Source organism: Synchiropus splendidus, chromosome 16 (genome assembly GCF_027744825.2).
Source record: "Synchiropus splendidus isolate RoL2022-P1 chromosome 16, RoL_Sspl_1.0, whole genome shotgun sequence".
NCBI classification, from domain to species: domain Eukaryota; kingdom Metazoa; phylum Chordata; class Actinopteri; order Syngnathiformes; family Callionymidae; genus Synchiropus; species Synchiropus splendidus.
The window spans coordinates 20,181,656-20,199,866 of NC_071349.1; the positions used below are offsets into that span (position 1 = coordinate 20,181,656).

General features: G+C 47.5%; 2 protein-coding genes and 3 non-coding genes across 9 annotated transcripts; all 5 read left to right on the forward strand.

Moving 5' to 3' along the window:
- The first annotated feature begins 38 nt into the window (after window positions 1-38).
- On the forward strand, window positions 39-4,175 carry psma3 (proteasome 20S subunit alpha 3). The gene is made up of 11 exons (XM_053844542.1): window positions 39-192; window positions 1,024-1,106; window positions 1,187-1,310; window positions 1,535-1,636; window positions 2,341-2,414; window positions 2,497-2,569; window positions 2,647-2,712; window positions 2,808-2,854; window positions 3,445-3,512; window positions 3,916-3,980; window positions 4,056-4,175. Exons 1-11 carry the CDS (start codon window positions 172-174, stop codon window positions 4,098-4,100), a joined length of 768 nt encoding a protein of 255 aa, XP_053700517.1. The 5' UTR covers window positions 39-171; the 3' UTR covers window positions 4,101-4,175.
- LOC128747887 (small nucleolar RNA SNORD53/SNORD92) lies at window positions 3,277-3,358 on the forward strand. The gene has a single exon (XR_008412730.1). It is a non-coding gene; the product is annotated as a small nucleolar RNA SNORD53/SNORD92 (small nucleolar RNA).
- Window positions 4,176-5,232: 1,057 nt separating the features above from the next.
- arid4a (AT rich interactive domain 4A (RBP1-like)) lies at window positions 5,233-18,187 on the forward strand. 5 transcript variants are annotated; one of them, XM_053844457.1, is made up of 25 exons: window positions 5,233-5,345; window positions 6,220-6,269; window positions 6,713-6,823; window positions 7,522-7,587; window positions 7,672-7,762; window positions 7,929-8,008; window positions 8,079-8,176; window positions 9,241-9,373; window positions 9,989-10,068; window positions 10,131-10,201; window positions 10,268-10,455; window positions 10,533-10,605; window positions 10,709-10,803; window positions 10,984-11,081; window positions 11,152-11,374; window positions 11,839-12,086; window positions 12,569-12,727; window positions 13,060-13,141; window positions 13,634-13,835; window positions 14,698-14,763; window positions 14,840-16,207; window positions 16,294-16,398; window positions 16,772-16,909; window positions 16,994-17,140; window positions 17,205-18,187. In XM_053844457.1, exons 2-25 carry the CDS (start codon window positions 6,264-6,266, stop codon window positions 17,306-17,308), a joined length of 4,032 nt encoding a protein of 1,343 aa, XP_053700432.1. In that variant the 5' UTR covers window positions 5,233-5,345; window positions 6,220-6,263; the 3' UTR covers window positions 17,309-18,187. The 5 variants fall into 5 exon arrangements, with proteins under 5 accessions (XP_053700432.1, XP_053700435.1, XP_053700436.1 ...); XM_053844460.1 differs by having other exon boundaries at window positions 14,843-16,207; XM_053844461.1 differs by having other exon boundaries at window positions 13,060-13,135.
- LOC128747886 (small nucleolar RNA SNORD53/SNORD92) lies at window positions 10,840-10,917 on the forward strand. Its single transcript, XR_008412729.1, has one exon. It is a non-coding gene; the product is annotated as a small nucleolar RNA SNORD53/SNORD92 (small nucleolar RNA).
- LOC128747884 (small nucleolar RNA SNORD53/SNORD92) lies at window positions 11,643-11,720 on the forward strand. Its single transcript, XR_008412728.1, has one exon. It is a non-coding gene; the product is annotated as a small nucleolar RNA SNORD53/SNORD92 (small nucleolar RNA).
- Window positions 18,188-18,211: the final 24 nt, after the last annotated feature.

An 18,211-nucleotide genomic window follows, 5' to 3' on the forward strand; every position in this document is an offset into this window, starting at 1 on the left:
GGGTGGAGAATATGATTTACGGGAATGATTGGAAGTGAATGCGCTGTCGTTGTATCCTTTATTTTGAAGGTTGAAACCGGAACGCGGAAGCGTAGCCGTAATGAGCAGCAGTAGCACGAGCATTAGCAGCAAGCTGTCTCCACATCACTTCACATCGCGCTATATGCCAACATGAGCTCAATTGGAACCGGGGTATGTGACGCTTTTGGTCTCTACGTAACTGTTAGCTGCAAGTTCGTTTATTGACCTGACTATTTTCATTCACCATGAAGGTTTTTGGTAGAATATATGTGTCTGTATTATGTCGTTAGCCGACGTGCTAAAACGCTAGCTTGCTGAGTCACTAAGGCCGGTTAGCTCCAGAACTAAAGTGAAATTGAAACAATAATGTTTCTAGACCATCTTTTGTCCCCTTCACATGTAAATCAATCGATAGATAGACCGCAAATATGCACTTTCTGTTTATTACAAACCAATGCAACAAATCAGAATCTAAACAAAGGAAAAGCAATAGTTTTTCGTTCATATATGAAAGCTAGTTCCTTGAGTTTATGAGTTTGTTTCATAGAAGAATGCTTTAAAAACGTGCACTCCTCAAAGTTCCTTATAGGTTTTAATAGCTACGCCTTATAACCCTTGAGTACACACGCCCCTACTGAGCTTTAGGATCCAATGGGTTTAATGTTAACTACACGTGACGTATTTAAAATGCGTGTTATGCATTTAGAAAATACATCAATACAGGTCACTGTTAAGTCACTGAGAAAAAGTATGACGCAGGGGTGGTTTGTTCATGGTCGTCTGCTAGTATTGACGAATTTGGGTTTATTCCCATAAAATGACACTTCTTCAATCAAATTTTACTAAAAAGACTAAAAGGGATGTATGCGTCCCTTATTTTATCATGGCAGCGTATTAAAAAAAAATACAGGCGGAAGAAGCAGCAGCCTGACAAGTGAAATATGCAAAAAGAGAATTTTGTATCGTCATCACCTCCTGAAGAATCTTTTCTCTGTCCTGCAGTATGACTTGTCAGCCTCCACGTTCTCTCCAGATGGACGGGTATTTCAGGTGGAATATGCCATGAAAGCGGTAGAAAACAGCAGGTGTGTCTCACGTTTCACCCTTAAGTGGATGTTGGTGGTGCTGGTGTTCTGTACCATGGCCTTACACAGTCTGTTTACAGCACGGCTGTCGGTATCCGCTGCAAAGATGGCATTGTTTTTGGGGTGGAGAAGCTCGTGCTGTCCAAACTCTATGAGGAAGGGTCAAACAAACGCATCTTCAATATTGACAGACACGTCGGCATGGTAACATAATGTGTCAAACTCTTCCTGTTTTTTTTATTTTTTATTGATAAAATGGCAAAAATTTAAATGCACGTTTACATAGTGTTTTTGTGCTAATGTTACAATATTTAGTATTTTTGTTGACTGTGTCAGTGGTTTTCAGTGAACAGCTATTGGTGTCAGGCTACCTGCTATTCATTTGTTGGTGAGTCAGTTTCACATAAAATGTCTGTCATTTTTCTCAGGCTGTTGCTGGACTGCTGGCTGATGCACGCTCACTTGCTGAAGTGGCCAGAGAAGAAGCCTCCAACTTCAGGTCGAACTATGGACATGATATTCCTCTGAAGGTAAGCCTCTACTTCCTAACCCGAGTTTTCTCTGGTTCTGGCCAAAGCTGCCGCTCAACCATGACGTTTGCAGAGAAAACGCACCAAAGTCAAACAATGCTTGAGATAAGTTTTTATTTTTATTTTTTAGCAATATGCACCCTGTGCTTTCCATGCATTGTTGCTGAAAATAGAATGGTGCTGACAAATGATATTGATCTGAATTTATCACAGTTTTGTATCACTGGCATCGTTCTTGTATTGTATGCAAAGTTTAGTGAATATTCATCGTCACAATGTGTTATGCTGTTATGTCTAAGGATATACTTATTTTTAACATAATGGAATTTATGTGGCAAGTGAAAGGGCTGTCATCTGCATCCCTTTTCAACAAACACATTTATTGAATGACAGTTGTAGTGCCACAACGCATCCTTCTTTAAATTGTTTTTTACACACAGATGTCAGGCTCTATTCAAGTATAAAAATCACTCGACACTGTTAAAGCAAGTTATGATTTTTATGCATGTAGTAAAAAAAGTGTTTTTTACTTTGCTTGGATTTGGTTTGATGAGTGGTTACGGCATCCTGACAGGCATGGAAGCTCACGTCTGACAGGCGTCTGCCAAGTACCTGCTGGCTGTTTGTGCTTTGAAATGATGTGTCGATGACCTCTGTGCAACCTTGACTGTGATGCTGAGTTCATTAGAATTCTGTTATTGCAGCACCTGTCTGACAGAGTGGCTATGTATGTTCACGCCTACACACTGTACAGCGCTGTGCGACCGTTTGGCTGCAGGCAAGTCACAGACTCACCACGCGTTTGGACTTGAGTTCCATCTGGATGCACTTTTAATGTCTGAAATCTTTTCTGTATGCAGTTTCATCCTGGGATCCTACGACAAAGACGATGGTCCTCAGCTGTACATGGTCGACCCGTCTGGCATCTCATATGTAAGCACCTGCACATATTGGTTTTGGTGGTCATTTTGGCCACGTGGGTTTCAGCGAGTGTCTTGGTTGTGTTTCAGGGCTACTGGGGCTGCGCTATAGGGAAAGCCAAACAAGCTGCCAAGACAGAGATTGAAAAACTGCAGGCGAGTGTCAACCTTTTCTTTGAAGTCAAGTTTTAAAAGGGCCATGGGTTGTGTTGGAGAAGAGCCAATAAATGTTTCATGGTTTTACATTTCAGATGAAAGAGATGACGTGCAGAGAACTCGTCAAAGAGGTTGCTAAAATGTGAGTGTGTTCATGTTGAAGTGCGCCTCCATCGGGCAGCTGAATCCATGATGGACATGGATGACACGTTCTCTAACAGTCTGGTTCCTGAGTGCAATATCACTGACCACCTGTTATGCTGAAGCTATGTAGAAGGGATTTCACCTCCCACCTACTGTAGTACTGACAAATGCTGCTAACAGAGCTCATCATTCCCGCTTCCACTGAGGGACCGCACTTTTACGAGTGCTAGCACTCGTGTCTGAATATGTACACACAGATGCAGATGTTGACAGAAAACAGATGACTTTGTCATCTCTGTTTACAAATGTGATCATTGAAAGCCTTCACAGACCCATATTTATTTGACTACCGGATAACTACACTCAGCAAATTGCATTTGGGATTGTCACTTCCTGTCAGCAACATGGTTGGCTGCTGGGTAGGAGTGATGATGCTGAGAAATGGTTTCGCTTCATGAGCTGATGTCATTTGATGTCACCCTTTCTCTTGGCTGTCGGCCTGCGACCACCCGAGCCCACGCTGTCCTGTGACGTGCTGCTGTGAGTCCCGTCACTGTCCTGTAAAACCGCTTTGCTTTGTTTCCCCAGAATCTACATTGTGCACGATGAGGTGAAGGACAAGGCCTTTGAGTTGGAGCTCAGCTGGGTGGGAGAAAGTAAGGAGCTCGCCGCTTTTCTAAACCTGTGTGAAGGATGAACCAGTGTTAGTATTATGATGGGTGATGAACGTTATGCTTTTAAACTCACAGGTTTCGTTTGTTAGGACACCTCTGTCTTCTTTTGCAGAATTAGTTTTTGTGAATGTACAATGACCTTTAATGGTGCCTGCCTTTATAATCAAAACCTTCTCTTTTTGCTGGAGAAAGGAAAACTTCAGACCATTTCTGTTCTGCATATAGACCTCCCAAAATGTTGCTGCTAGTCATGGGCGAATGGTGAAGTTGCAAAGGTTTGCCTTACTGGACTGAACATCACGTGATGTTCCTGCCTCTCGATCCCTGGTCGATGTGAGCTTGCAAGCCACAGTTCACGTGATGACGATGTCTTTTTTTGTCTCAGTCACCAATGGACGGCATGAACTGGTACCCAAGGATGTGCGTGAGGAAGCTGAGAAATACGCCAAGGTAAACGTCAACCCGTGCACAGGTGCCATCCGATCTAGTCCAACACTCGCTGATCTGACGCTGTGTCTGTTCCAGGATTCGCTGGAGGAAGATGACGACTCGGATGATGACAACATGTGAACCTTGTTAATGTTTTATAGTCTCTGCAACATTTATTACCATCTTTTGTTAATGAATAAAATTCAGAAAACAGTGTGACTTTTTGTGTCCACCTGTCTGTTGTTTCACGTGCATTCTCGGGTTCAGATCGGACATGTGCCTATTGTGTTCAGGAGTTTCACTGTACTGTACTCATGACAGTCGTGTGGCGTCATATGGGCTTCATTGAGATTTTCACATCAACATCAACATATATGGCGTCGACCGTCATGCTCGGTTATATAAAGAGCCACTGTTCCCGCCCACCGACTCCACCAACTACGGATGTTTTCACCACTTTTCCACAAATTTAATATGATCTTCCACTTCAATTCAGAGCGTTTGCCAACGGGTCGTCGCTGGTCTAACCGCGTTCGTGTCCGCTTATCCCCCCTACCTTGGATCTGTGACGTCGTTTGAAGAAAGTGCGAACCCAAACTTGAATAGAGAAAACGAGTAGGTTGCGTTTCTGGCGTCGAACGACGCAAAGCAGCTGTCACTCCAGATGAATGTGGCCACCGTCGAACTTTGCGTTCGGTCGTAAGGGCTTCGGTGTGAATGTCACTTGAAAAACACCGCGAGGTGAGGCGACATTCTCATTTCGTGGTCGAAATGTGCCCACTTCCCGACGGTGTTTACTCAGACCAAAGACTCGGCAAACGTTGCTTGTCCAACTCGGGCTCATTGTCAATGGAATATTGGTCATTTGAAGTGCGTTCGATCTGACGGAAACCTTGAAGGGACACTCGACAGAGTGAAGTGCGTGGGTAAACACGCTATTGTTGAACTGGCGGTGTTTCGAAGGGAGTCTGGTGCGCAGCGCTCACCGTAGCAGCGCTGCACGTATGGAGGCGCGGCTTCCTCTAGAAACGCTACAGACAAGGAAGCCCGTTCGGCCAATCACAGCGCTGAGCTGCTGAGATTAGTGCGCGTAAATCCAATAAACGACCCTGTTGGCGGGTTGTTCTCTCATACTGTCATCCGATTGGTTGAATCTGTTGGCGATGTCGTCATTTCCCTCGTGGCGCCCTGTTCGTATCAACCACTCAAATGCAAAGACGAGGTGCGGCCAATCAGAATCACGGGAGCTTTTGGCCAACCACATTTGTTTCCACCGAACGCTACTGTCACTGCAGCCAATCGGGTGGCAGGAAACAGAGCTCGGGGCTCAACAGCTTGTTGTTCGCTTCGCAACCCGAGGAGTGAAGCGGCAGCGTCGCTGTGTGTGTGAGTATTTCGCCTTTAATTCGTTCACCAAATTCCTCCGAAACTTTGACTCCCTCGAGCCGTAGGTAGCACGTGAAAGGTCGCGGGATGGAGTCGAAGCCGGGGCCGCCGGGGTCCGGTCGCTAGTGGTTGTAACGAGCCGACGTCAGTTGAATGGCAGCGGCGGCGGCTTGTTTTCGCAGTGAAGAAATGTGCTTCTGCTCTTTGTGGAGCCGCTTATTAAATAAATAAAGCCGCGACATGACTAATGCTCCAGCCAGTGTCATACGCTCTGCGTCCATTTGGTGGGAAGTTACTTCACTCCCCACCGTCAGCTCGTATTGACGCAGCCGAGCAGCGCGGAGGGTTTCCGGCGATTTAAATCGCTGTGTGAACCTCCAAGTGGCTGCTGGTTAGCCAACTAGCTCAGTTTAGCTCGAGACCTGGGAGTGAATACGGCTCGTCCAAACCTTCCTCCCGTCGTGCCCGACCTTGGTTTAGCGTTTATTCAGCTCGGAGTTCACTTTAGCCGGTGCCGTCTCGCAGTTGGTCGCTAGCAGGAGGGACAGAGAGGAGGAGGGGAAAGTTAGCCTGCTAGCTGCGCTGACATGGCGAGCTGTGATGGCGACGTGACTCGCTGGAGTCGAGCGGGAAGGAAATCTCCTCACCGCTTACTCCAGATATCTCTGCCGTCGCCTCCTCGCCACTTGGTATTCCAAGTGTTGTCAAAGTAAAACGTGCCGAATTGAGGTCTGCGGCCAGATATTTGTTCTGATCCCAGGGCAGGAGGAGGGAGGGGGCACAGAGCTATTCTGCTGGGGTTAGTTAGCTTAGCACTGTTTCACCACCCGAGACAGGACCTGCTGTCCTCAAATTCAACCTCGTTGTCTTTCAGAGATCCAAGTATTTCGAGCTGGACCTCCTCAAATAACCTCAAAGATGAAGGTAAGTGTTGGCCTGGTGAAGCAACCGACCTCCACTGGTCGATAACAGCTGCTGTTCAGGTCGAGTGGAATCAAATGTATTTAACTGACAAAACATTGCATCCATATCAAATTAACAGCCTTTGCATTTTATTGAACATCGATTTACCTCATAGTTTTCTGAATACAAACTTACGTTTTGCTGACAAACAGTTGCCATCACACGCCGAGCCTCCAAACATTCACTGTGATGGCCCAAACTTTTTAATTAGCACTGTTGAAAGCTAAAATGTAATCGAGTCCTCGTAAAACTAAAGCTGCTGATGCCTTTATATATATATATATATATATATATATATATATATATATATATATATATATATATATATATATATCCTTTAGGCCACACAGGCCTGTACCAGCATTTTCAGCAGACAAATGACAACTTCCTACTCTGACTTGCAGGCTGCAGATGAGCCTGCCTATCTGACAGTCGGGACGGACGTCAGTGCCAAATACAGAGGAGCGTTTTGTGAAGCGAAGATCAAGACAGTGAAGCGTATGGTAAAAGTTAAGGTACGTCTTTTCAGTCAGGCCTCAAACATGAATGTAACTGGGGGGTGAATTGCATCACTTGAAGTTTGCAGGTTTAGGTCTTCCTCCTATGGCAGGTGACATTATAGTGTGTGCAAGTCCAGTACGTTCTGTAGATGTGACTTAAGCGAACATTTGATGGTCCTTCTTGGCTACTCACTGCTATGCAATGCTCATGAACCACTCCTCCATGCCAAGACAGACATTGTTGTTGTTGTTGCTGCTTCTGATATGGTCAGCTACAGTTGATGCAACTTTTTACATCTGAGCTGTAAATTGCAAAGCCCAAAGTTTCTTGGTGTATTTGACCCTCCTCACCATGCCTGTTAATGTGCGCCCCCCAGGGGTAAAAACGCAACAACTATTGACAGTATGTATTCATTACATGCGCACAATGGTAGAGCACTGTAGCGCAGTCTTTTTTCTCATGGTTTTAATTGCAGTCAAATCAGTCGCCTGCTGTGACATTGGGCTTGTCAGTTGCTCTTGACTCCATCTTGAAGAACTGATTGATTCATTTTATTGTGTTCCACACTGACCGTCACTTGGGTCTCCCTGCTGTCTTGCCGTGTCTTGGTCACTCCACCTGACAGGGAATGGCAGAAGAAGGACAAAGCTCTGAGATCTGCCACGGCTTTCTTGCTCTTTTCTGACTGTTTTGTGGTTATTTCTGTCTGCAGGTGCTTCTGAAAGGTGAAAGCACATCACAGGTGGTGCAGGATGACCAGGTTAAAGGTCCACTCAGGGTAATTTACCAGACCCTTGTGCAACAGCTGCATTAATACCAGTGATTTTAGTGGAGTCCTAACGTATGTGCCTGTGTGGTACAGGTGGGTTGTACTGTGGAGGTGAAGACCAACGAGGGTCTGCTCAGTGAAGCCGTCATTAGTAAGCTGACAGACGCCAGCCTCTACACTGTGGGTGAGTGTTGGTTCCTCGTGGTGTAGGGATTTGTTGGCATCCCCAGCTTCATACATTCGCATCAGCAATTGATCTTTGGTTGCTTATTAACGCCGTTACCTGATTTTCTGCTAAAATGGAAGAGAGATTGCTAAGAAGAGAAAACTGAAAACTGTTCTTCCTGTAGTGTTTGATGATGGAGATGAAAAGACATTGCGGCGCACATCCCTGTGTCTGAAGGGGGAGAGGCACTTTGCAGAGAGTGAGGTGAGTCGGTTTGTCCTGATGCTGCTCCGCTCTTTTTGGCTCCAACCCGTCGTGTCCTTTCCCCTGTCAGACTCTGGACCAGCTGCCGTTAACCAACCCAGAGCATTTTGGCACTCCTGTCATCGGCAAGAAGACAAACCGTGGTGGCAGACGCTCATCCCAGGCTGTGTGAGTCTTGTGTAGCAACACTGTAGGATTTCTGTGCATTTGCTTTATGAGTTTATTTTCTTGTCAATAATGAATTTAACATGCTTTTGTGCAATTCTACTGAATTAAGACTGAATAATGGTTTACCATTTGGGATGAGTAACATTTGTGATACTCTTCCTACAAATATTCATCACTCTTGGTGCAGTCTGACACTTTTTTTTTGTTTTTAGCTAAGAATATCACTATTCTCTGCCATGATTTTTTTATTGCACACATAATCCATGACAAAACATAGTTGCAGCACCAGATTGTTTTTGGCAAAATGATATATAAACAAAGGATTCAATGAAAAAAAAAAAACATTCTGTTGGTCATAAAAAATGTTAAATAAATCTGCAGAAAAAAAACGTCCCTCAATAATAAAAAAACAAAAATAATCCTGACTGTGGCATTCAAAGAGTTCTGGCTAGAAAGAAAGAATTGGAACAAAATCTTTTGCTATATGGGAAACCTACTCTGGCTGGAATTGTGTGGGTATGGCGTCGCATTGTGCAGTCTCCGCAATACTTGGGAGCGTAAAACTCACAAAGCAAAGTAGCATTTGTGATGCAAATTCAGTCGATTTGTAAATTAAAAGCAAATCGAAATTATTTGAAAATTAAATCAGACACTACTGTGAATCGAAATCGGGATTTTTATTTAGTTTTTTTTTTAACGATTTATTGTGCAGACCTACTTTCGACTTGATTTTAAGTGATCTATTAACAGTTTAAAAACATCTCCTTTGTGCACTTCTATCGTGTTGTGAACATCTGCACATTGAGATGCTCGCAACTGTGAGTGATCACCAGGTACACACAATGCTAATAAGGGGATTATTATGAGCAATCTTTGTTCAGATGCTTATAGGCAGAGGCTGCACAACCACTCATTGTGTTGGTTCAACAGCACATTTTCAACCGCTTTATTGGTGTCTATGGCTGGCTCACGACACAACGGAAGCCTTGATGTTTATTGCGACTGTTAGTACCGTATACTCTACACACTGCAAAGATGTTCAAGTGACTTTGTTTCCCTCTCAGACCTGATGAAGAGAACGAGTCTTCGTCCAGCAGTGACGACGAGGAAGACAGGCGAAGGTTGAACGACGACTTGCTCGGGAAAGTTTGCAGCATCAAGGAAGGAGATGATCCCAGTTGCTGGTTCCTGGGTCTGGTAAGCACCAACACACTTGTGAATTTGTTTGGAGCTTTGCTGAAAGCAGCTTAAACTTGTTACGTGGGAAAATCTGCCAACAAATGTAGTAAAAATGACCTTCGGCGATGGTTAATCCATCATCTTGCTGCTTTGCTTACCTGTGCATCGTTACACGCTGATTTATAGGGTGACTTCAGAGGCGTATCAATCGTGTCAGTCAAGATGTTTGGTAAAACCTCTGTCATAGCTCTGAAGTTATTCATTTCACATTTAAGCGAGTGTCCAGTTCACCAGTTACTCTTACACACTTGGGTTTTTAAATTTGTCTATCTGGCCGCCAAATTCAGCTCCATGACTCCAAGAGCAGGATCAGGACGCCTGGTGTTTCCCAAGTGAAGAACGTGAGGCATCATGCCATAAACCAGACACTTGAGCTTGAGCTGCTGCTCTGTGTTCAAACCAAAACAAGCTATTGTCTTTGTGTGAAATTGTTATACTGAAATGGCTCTTGCCAACATGTCCTTGTTTATCTGGATGATTGTGATTGAGTATTAACTCTCAACAGTTTGTCTGTGCCGTTCTGCTGCATGTGTTAATGATAACCGTGACACTGTTTCCTTATGTTTGACTCAGGTGGTGTCTCCCAGCTGCAATGATGAGCAGCTAGTGAAGAAGGATCAGTGTATGGTTCGCTCATTTGGTGACGCTAAATTGTGAGTTCTTTGAAGAATGTCGTGATGAATCCCACCTTTACCGACACCAATTCCTGCTTCAGTTTCTCAGTGGCAAGATCTAGTATGCAGCATGTCAACTACCTCAACGTCAACAAATGTTCTGGCAGCAAAGGTGATTTCACCCTGATGCTCACAGTGTGTTTACCAGCTGTTGACTTTGCTTTTCGACCTGATGAAGGTTTTGAAGCTGCGCGTCTCTTCCTGGCCATGAGGAAAATCCCAGAGGTTTGGAAAATGGACATGAGTCAGATCCTGGATTCCTCCTCCAGTGATGAAGACGATGACGACAACGATGAGGAGAAGGGTAGTGATGAGGAAGAGGAGGACGAAGAGGTCAGGAAGAAGAAGAAACTCATGAAAGAGGAGGTCTGTATTGTCCTGTAGAAGACTTTGTGACCAAGCTCCCAGTTTGTGTGACCTCATTTCACCTGTGTGGTTGCCAGCCGGAGGATGAGGCCGATCCAGAGGAGCGAGATCACTTCCTGCAGCAGCTGTACAAATTCATGGAAGACCGAGGTGGGTCTGCTCTACAAGGGTCGTTCCCCTATTTTTTCCAGCCATACAAACCTTTCCATGTAGCTCAACTGGTGCTGACTGTGTTGCTGTTGAATTAAATCAGGGACTCCAATCAACAAGCCTCCTGTTTTGGGCTACAAGGACCTGAACCTGTTCAAGCTGTTCAGACTGGTGTATCAGCACGGCGGTTGTGATAAGGTAACATCAGACCTCATCAGCACACCGACCATCTCGCTAAAATGATGATGCTCAGAAGGTTTCGCGAACTGGACTGATGTCTGTGATGTCACTTCCTCTTGGCTGTCTGATTAGACTCCTCAGCAGGTTAGCCGCTTCATCTCAGGGTTGAAAGTGACTGACCTGAGTGCTTGTTTCCAGATTGAAAGTGGGACGGTGTGGAAGCAGATCTACATGGATCTGGGGATCCCTATTCTCAACTCCGCCGCCTCTTACAACGTGAAGACTGCTTACAAGAAGTACAGGCAGACGCACTTGAAACTGACGCAGGTGGTACCAGCCTTGCTAACCTTGTGTCCCTGTCGTCAGGTACCTGTACGGGTTTGAGGAGTACTGTCGCTCTGCCTGCATCACTTTCAGGACCATCCATCACAACAACCCTCGCTCTCCAAACCGTCTTATCATTCAGAGGCCCGTGGACTCCAAAGAATCAACAGCATCGCTGATAAAGGTGGAGCGTCCGGCAGAGAAGGCCGAGTCGGAGAGTGAAAGCGAAAAAGAGTTTCTGAAAGCAAGATTTTCATCTCCAAGGGTGAGACACACTTGAACTTTTACTGGAAGTAAAACTGCTGCTGTCGACTTGTTTTTGTGCACTTGACACTTCGAGCTGACCCATTGTTGCATGGTGAAGAGCCAGTTACTAAGATTAGGATTTATCAGGCTGTAGCTTCAAGTGTTTATGTTTAGCTGCACAGTATCTGTTGAAGTGTGTCAACAAACAAGCTAACTGGATTAGCTGCAGTTCAGAGGTGCCTTCTCTTGTTCATGTGACCTGGCCTGATGATAAACTCATGATTGGTCTGGAGTGATGATGTACCAAAGGTTTCGCATTCTGGACTGAGTCCTGTGATGTCACTTCCTCTTGGCTGTCTGACCAGAAATGATCACGAACTTCACTGTAACAGAAGTCGCCCATGTTATGTTTCTCATGTATTCCATGCTCCTCTCCTCCCCCACCCCCCCTCCTCTGTTTGTTGTGTCATGTTCACTGGTCAGGGGCGGAGGCGTGGTGCTATGATGCCTCTGAAGCTGGACAGGGAGCAGATGACCAGAGCTGAGAAAAGAGCGAGCGACAACAGTGAAGAGCAGCGAGAAGTCAGGAGACGCAGCAACAGAAGGATGGATGAGTCTGAGAAGGGTTCCGATGAGGAGGAGGAAGAGGATGATGAGGAGGAGGAAGAAGACGATGAAGATGATGAGGAGGAGGAAGACGACGATGGGGAGGCAGAGAGGAGAGTGTGCAGGTGAGATGGGAAACCCCTTCACTCTTTACAATCCGGTTGCCACCAACAAGAATTGATGTGAAGGCAGATGGCACATGTTTTCCAGCAATGTGTAGCTTGTTTGTGCACGGTTTTGGTAAAAGTTTGTTGGAAAGTGTATTTTGGTCAGAAGGGTGGTTGGCTGGTGCTTCAGGTGAAGTGCTGCAGCATGCAGTGAGTGAGAAGAATAACAGAATGATAAAAGGCGAGGAGGGAGCTTGTGCTGCTGTATTCCTGTCAAATTTGCCATCTCAGTTTGTTTACTCTTCTTGCCATGTTCCAAAGGGTTAGGGTTTCATTTATATTGTTACTCCACATGATGTAAAGACAGAAGCACGTGCTGAACATATTTTTTTATCCACTCAACATTCAATCAAAATGAACGCCAGACATATGTTTTCTAAAATTATTAAATGGTTTGAGACCCGCTGCTGTTTGACTATGAGTGTTTCCTGTTGTCTTAGCGGGGACGAGGAGGATAGCGACTCTGTGACGGGTACAAAGGTCAGAGTGAAGTACGGCAGGGGAAAGACACAAAAGATCTATGAGGCACACATCAAGAAGACAGACATGGACAATGGCGAACAGTTCTATCTGGTGCACTACTACGGCTGGAACGTCCGGTGAGTAGCCACCTGTGCACTGCCGGTGTCGCATGCGCACACACGTCTTCCAATCTTACACATAACCCTTTCCCCAGCCTCTTACCCTAAACCTAACCATCTAATAAAAATAGCTAAAGTTAGCCTTAACTCTGAACCAAACTTTTTTGTAGTTTTAACCCTCCGAATGAGACTTGACAAAGTCAGTACCAGCCAAAATGTCCTCACTTTGTTGATCATACAGGTTCTCACAAAGAAGCACAAGAACACACACACACACACACACACACACACACACACACACACACACCTACACCTGTCTGACACCTGTGTGTCGTTGATGTGTCCGGCAGGTACGACGAATGGGTGAAGGCCGATCGCATCATCTGGCCTGCAGAGAAAGGAAGCAGGAAGAGACGAAGAAAGAAGGTAAAGGTGAGCTTCTGCTCCAGGTCCTGTGACCAAAGGAATTTCTGTGTCTACGCCATCCGTCAAGCTGGATTTCCACAAGTTTAGTCCAGCTCTATTGGTCTGCAGTGATGATGTCCTGTGATGTCACTTCCTCTTGGCTGACTGACCACTTGACCTAAGGTGGTGAAGGAGCTTGTTGCACATCTCGTCTAATGCATTTTCATGATGAGAAGCCTATTTTGGTGGACAGAACCGCCTCGCTGGAATTTATTTCATGCGTTACAATAGCGAGTAAACACTCGCTATTGGGGGCGTGTAGCAAAGGGTTTCTCAAATGTCTAAGATACGGTTCTTGAACCAAATGTTTGAGGTATCGCTCGAGTGGCTTTATCATGGCCACAGTGGCGTTGATGAAAACATGAAGCTGTAAAACTCACTTTTTCCACCAAACGCAGGGAATCATCGATCTGAATTTGTTTGGCGAAACTGAGGTCCCATGATCGATGTCATCCACAGAACAAAGATGAGCTGGAAAAGGAGAGTGAAAAAGAGGCAGTGGTGACGAAGCCTGTTGGTGCGAAGCGAGGGCGTCCGCTCAGCCGGAACATTCCCAACAGCTCGGCTGGGCGCAGTGTCTCAAAAACGCCAAGTAATGACGGACGTTCCAACGGCAGAAGCAGCAGGAACGAGACCACGCCCACCATGGCCAATGGAGACGGTAAGCCTTATATCAGATATGATCATGGGGGAGGAGGCGGTGGATTGACTTAACACAGGTTTCTACAACCCACTGTGACATTATGACTGTTTTTGTTGAATGAAATACCATCATTTCCGGACTATAAGCTGCGACTTTTTTTCTCGCGGTTTTTGGATTTTTACAGGCTGAAATCGGATTAAATCAGAGGCGATGAAATCAGAGGCTTCTTGTTTACCCTTGAAGCACTGAAAAGGCGCTTATGAAAATGCGTTTTCGCCTGCGTGTCCACCGCTCCATCAACAGAGTGGATCTCCTGTAAGTCTGGAATCCAGAAGAAGCCGCTGAGACCGGCGGTGGTGTCTGAACTTTAGGCAAGCGGGCGAAAACGGCTCATTTTGAGGGCTTTAGTGTGAATAAAAGATGTGAGACGCTGTCTCCAGACGAAGCTTGTTCGGCTCAGAAGTCCGAGGTGTGTACACAAGCCAGTCGGGTTCTGGGCGCGGACTTGATCCCGGCTGGAGAGCTGCACCTTGCCTCGGGAAACTGTCCACAAGGGTTGAGCTTTTCGCCTCAGACCACTCTGCGCTAGATGGTGGAAACTACGTGTACATCTGTAATCTCTCTCAGTGTGTTCAACTTATTGTGAGAGCAGCGTGGACCAATCAAGACGCTCCGTATTACACAGCTTGTTTCAGCTATTTCCTCACTGTCCACGCTGCACCTGTTTAGAAAAAATATTTAAGCCGGTGCACCACTGCACCTGAGGCTTGTGTGTGAACAAGAGCTATTTTCCTTCTTAAATGTAGTGGGTGGGGCTAATGTGGTGTGCTCTATAGTCCAGAAATTACGGTAAGTGAAGTGGTGTCATGTGTCTTCTCAGGTACTCCACGCACCCGGAGAACGAGGAGGACCTCCGGTCTCTATGACTCGGACCGGGCTTCCAATGGTGAGTACACTGCATTGTGTCTGGAAAACCATTTCTTGTTTTGAAGTTGAAATAAGCAAAGAATCTTCTTCTCAAGCAGAGGACACCGGGAACACATCAGAGGACAGTGAGGAGGACCCGCCGGACAAAAAGCCGTCTCCTTGGCGAGGGAGGACCGAAGCGCCGACTTCTCTGGAGGAGAAACAGGAAGTGAAGGAGGAGGAGCAGGTGGTCGATGACGTCAAAGCAGATGCCGGTGACGTCACAGTAGCTCCACCCACCTTACTAGTGGAGTCGGCACCACTTCCCAGTGTCCCTCAGGAGACGGCGGATGAAGCGCCACTCAAAACTGAGAAGAAAGAAGCTGAGCAGGTGGTGCTTCCTGTTGAAACGGACATGTCTCCACCTCGGATGGACGAGAAGAAGTCTCCAGCTCAGGAGCGCCTTCCCAAGATGCCTCTAGCGGAGGAAGAAATGGTGGCTGAGAAGGAAGTCCACACCACGTCTCCTGGCCAAGTGTCGCCGCCGCCGCCTCCGAAACACACACCCGCTTCCGTTCCGGATGTTGCTGAGCCAGAAAGCACAGCGCTGACCTCCCCACGTGCTAAAGGTCGCAGGTCGAAAGGGAACGAAACCGGTGCCGAGGCTCCTCCCTGTGCTCCCCTGGAAGGAGCGTGCGCTTCCAGCCCCTCCCCATCAACAAACACGTGCCCCTCCCCCTCCAAGAACAGCAGCTCGTCCCCGTCCAAAAGTTCCAGCCCCAGCCACACGGTGCTATCCCCGGCTCCTCGGAACATCCTGAAGCGGAGCGAGGAGCCCATGGTGGTCCTGCACTGCCTCTCCAGCCAGCGCCTGCTCCCGTCCCCCGCTGCCCCTGCCAACGCCTCCGACACAGACTCTGCTACTGAGGAGGAAGGCGAGGAGATGCCGCCCGAGGAGAAGGGCGGCGCGCTGCTCAAGCGCAAGGCCGCCGAGCACAAGGCGGCGGACAAGAAGCCGCGGCCAGAGCAGCCAGAGGAGCTGCTCTCTCCTGTGCCGCCAGCCACCGACGCCAGCCTGGAGGACATGAAGGAAGAGGAGATGCCCCGGCATCTGCCTGCCCAGGCACCTTCCTCCGCCGCTGCTCCTGGTGAGGAGCCTCAGATGGACCCTGAAGCCCTGGTGTGTCATGAAGTGGACCTTGATGACCTGGATGAAAAGGAGAAGTCCGTCTCGTCTGAGCACCTGCTGCTCATGATGGGGGAGCAGCAGCAGCAGCAGCAGCCGCCGCCGCCGCCTCTTCCAGCGGCTCCCGCTGCGCACCCCGAGGTCAGGCCTTTGGTCCCAGCGCTCCCCCCCTGCCCCGTGGACCTGCATCACACCCGCAGCAGCGCCGAGCCTGAGCATGATGCCGACGGAGACTCCAGTCCCGGGTTCGACGGCAGCACGGCGTCCTCCACGTCCCAGCACGAGCAGAAGGACAGAGGTATGACGAGTGAGCGGTGGCACGACCGGAGCTGCTCCTCCCTCATCACGCTGCTCTCTCCCTCATCACGCTGCTCTCTCCCTCAGGTCAGAAGCGGGTCACAGACTGTCACCTCAGTCCCACTGCCAAGAAGCATAAACGCACTCAGAAGCGAGCGAGCATAGCTGGCAAGGTGGAGAACAACGGAGCAGGTAAGGTGCAGCTCTGAAGTCAGTGGTGGTGGTGATGATGATGATGATGGCGGTGGCTCATGATTTCTGCAAGTCAGCTCTGTAGTGAAGCCTCTGAAACATGGCTCCATGCCAGTTCTCTGCTCTGAAGCTTCATGACGGCGTGTCCAGTCCCACTGAAGAGTCTTTTCTCCAACAGAAGAGATGGTCAGCATCTGCTGGTTCCTCATTGTTCAACTGGCTCATGCGTGAGCTGGGTGGAGATAAATGCTGGGCTGTGACCTTTGATCTTAGCTGTTGTATAAAAGACGCTTTGATGCGAGGGACTGCTGAGCTGACGTGCTTTCATGAGGAAGGCCTCCAGTGTAAGGTGCGTGTGACTCGTCTCCCTCAGGCCACAGCAGCGACAGCGAGGACCAGTCTCGTTCATCATCCGTCAAGAACCAGAAGTCTCGCTGTCTGACCTCGCCCACGTCCAACAAGGCCAACTTCCCGTCTCCACAGCGAACGTACAAGTGGACCTTCCAGCTGGGTAAGGCTCGCCCTCGCCCGGGCTCTGGTGATGATCTGAGTTCACTTCTGTGTTCCCAATGTTGCTTCACGTGTGTCTCCTCAGACGAGCTGGACAACATGTCCAGCAGCGAGAGGATCTCCTTCCTTCAGGACAAGCTGCAGGAGATCCGGAAGTACTACATGAGCCTCAAGTCGGAGGTGGCCTCCATCGACCGACGGAGGAAGAGACTGAAGAAGAAGGAGCGAGAAGGTAGGCTGGGAGGGGGAAGGCTTCCCGTCAGAGCCGCACTCACTTCCTGTCCTCCGCCCCGCAGTGTCCCACATGACCGCGTCCACCTCCTCGGGTTCCTCAGACACGGCCATGAGTCCGTCCTCGGCGTCGCCCTCACAGAACACAGTGGCTGTGGAGTGCAGGTGATGATGCGCTCCGCCAGGCCCCGCCCCCTCATGCTGCCAGACTCCGACGACGACAAGCCTTCAGCTGGACTTGAGATCTTGCTGCCAGGACGTCAGGGGAAACCTGTCGGGGTAGGGAGGGCCTCGTCCCGACGTCCTGCCCCAAGAGACTGGCTGGTTTCCTCGGAACTGAAAGCTGCTGCTCAGTCTCGTCCATTTCAAATGACGAATAGTTTGGAGTGGAAAAGGTCATGTGAGCAGCTCCTTATGCAATTTGTTTTTTCTTTTTTGTTTCTCCAATAACTTTATTCTGTTTTTATGAAAGGAAATTTAAAAAAATGTTTTTGGTCTTTTTCTAAGAACTCAGAGCTTTTATTTTGATATAAATACGTTTGGGAAAAACTCCATGAAGTTCGTTGGCAGGAGGGAAAAAAAAAAGAAATCCTTTTGTTGAATAAATATTGACGCTGGTTGCTGTCATAAAATAAACGTTAGAAATGATCAAAATACCGAAGTTGAAACGCCATGTTTTGTTATTTAAAATATTTGACAGTCAAATCTGGACAGTTTGTGTGTATCGGACCACCATGTTTGCACTCACCAGGAAGTGAGGCGGCTCGCGAGGACACGGCATTTAGTCGAGGGACTTTCTCCAAGGAAGGACGATGTCATGCTTTTGTAGCTTTCACAGTCCGAGTCTCTATTTTAATCGATTTCATTTAAGTGCAGCGGAGATCCTTTAACTTCTGTATTTTCATCATTTCTCACTTCCTGTGACTGACTCCGCCCCTTGTTCATCCTCCTCCATTTGTACATAAGACGCCATCGCTGTGTTCCAGCGTCATATTTTACTGTCTGTAAAGAATGATTTACATATTTTTAAGAAACTGTTTGTACCACGTTTTCGACTCCTCGCTGCTTTTCT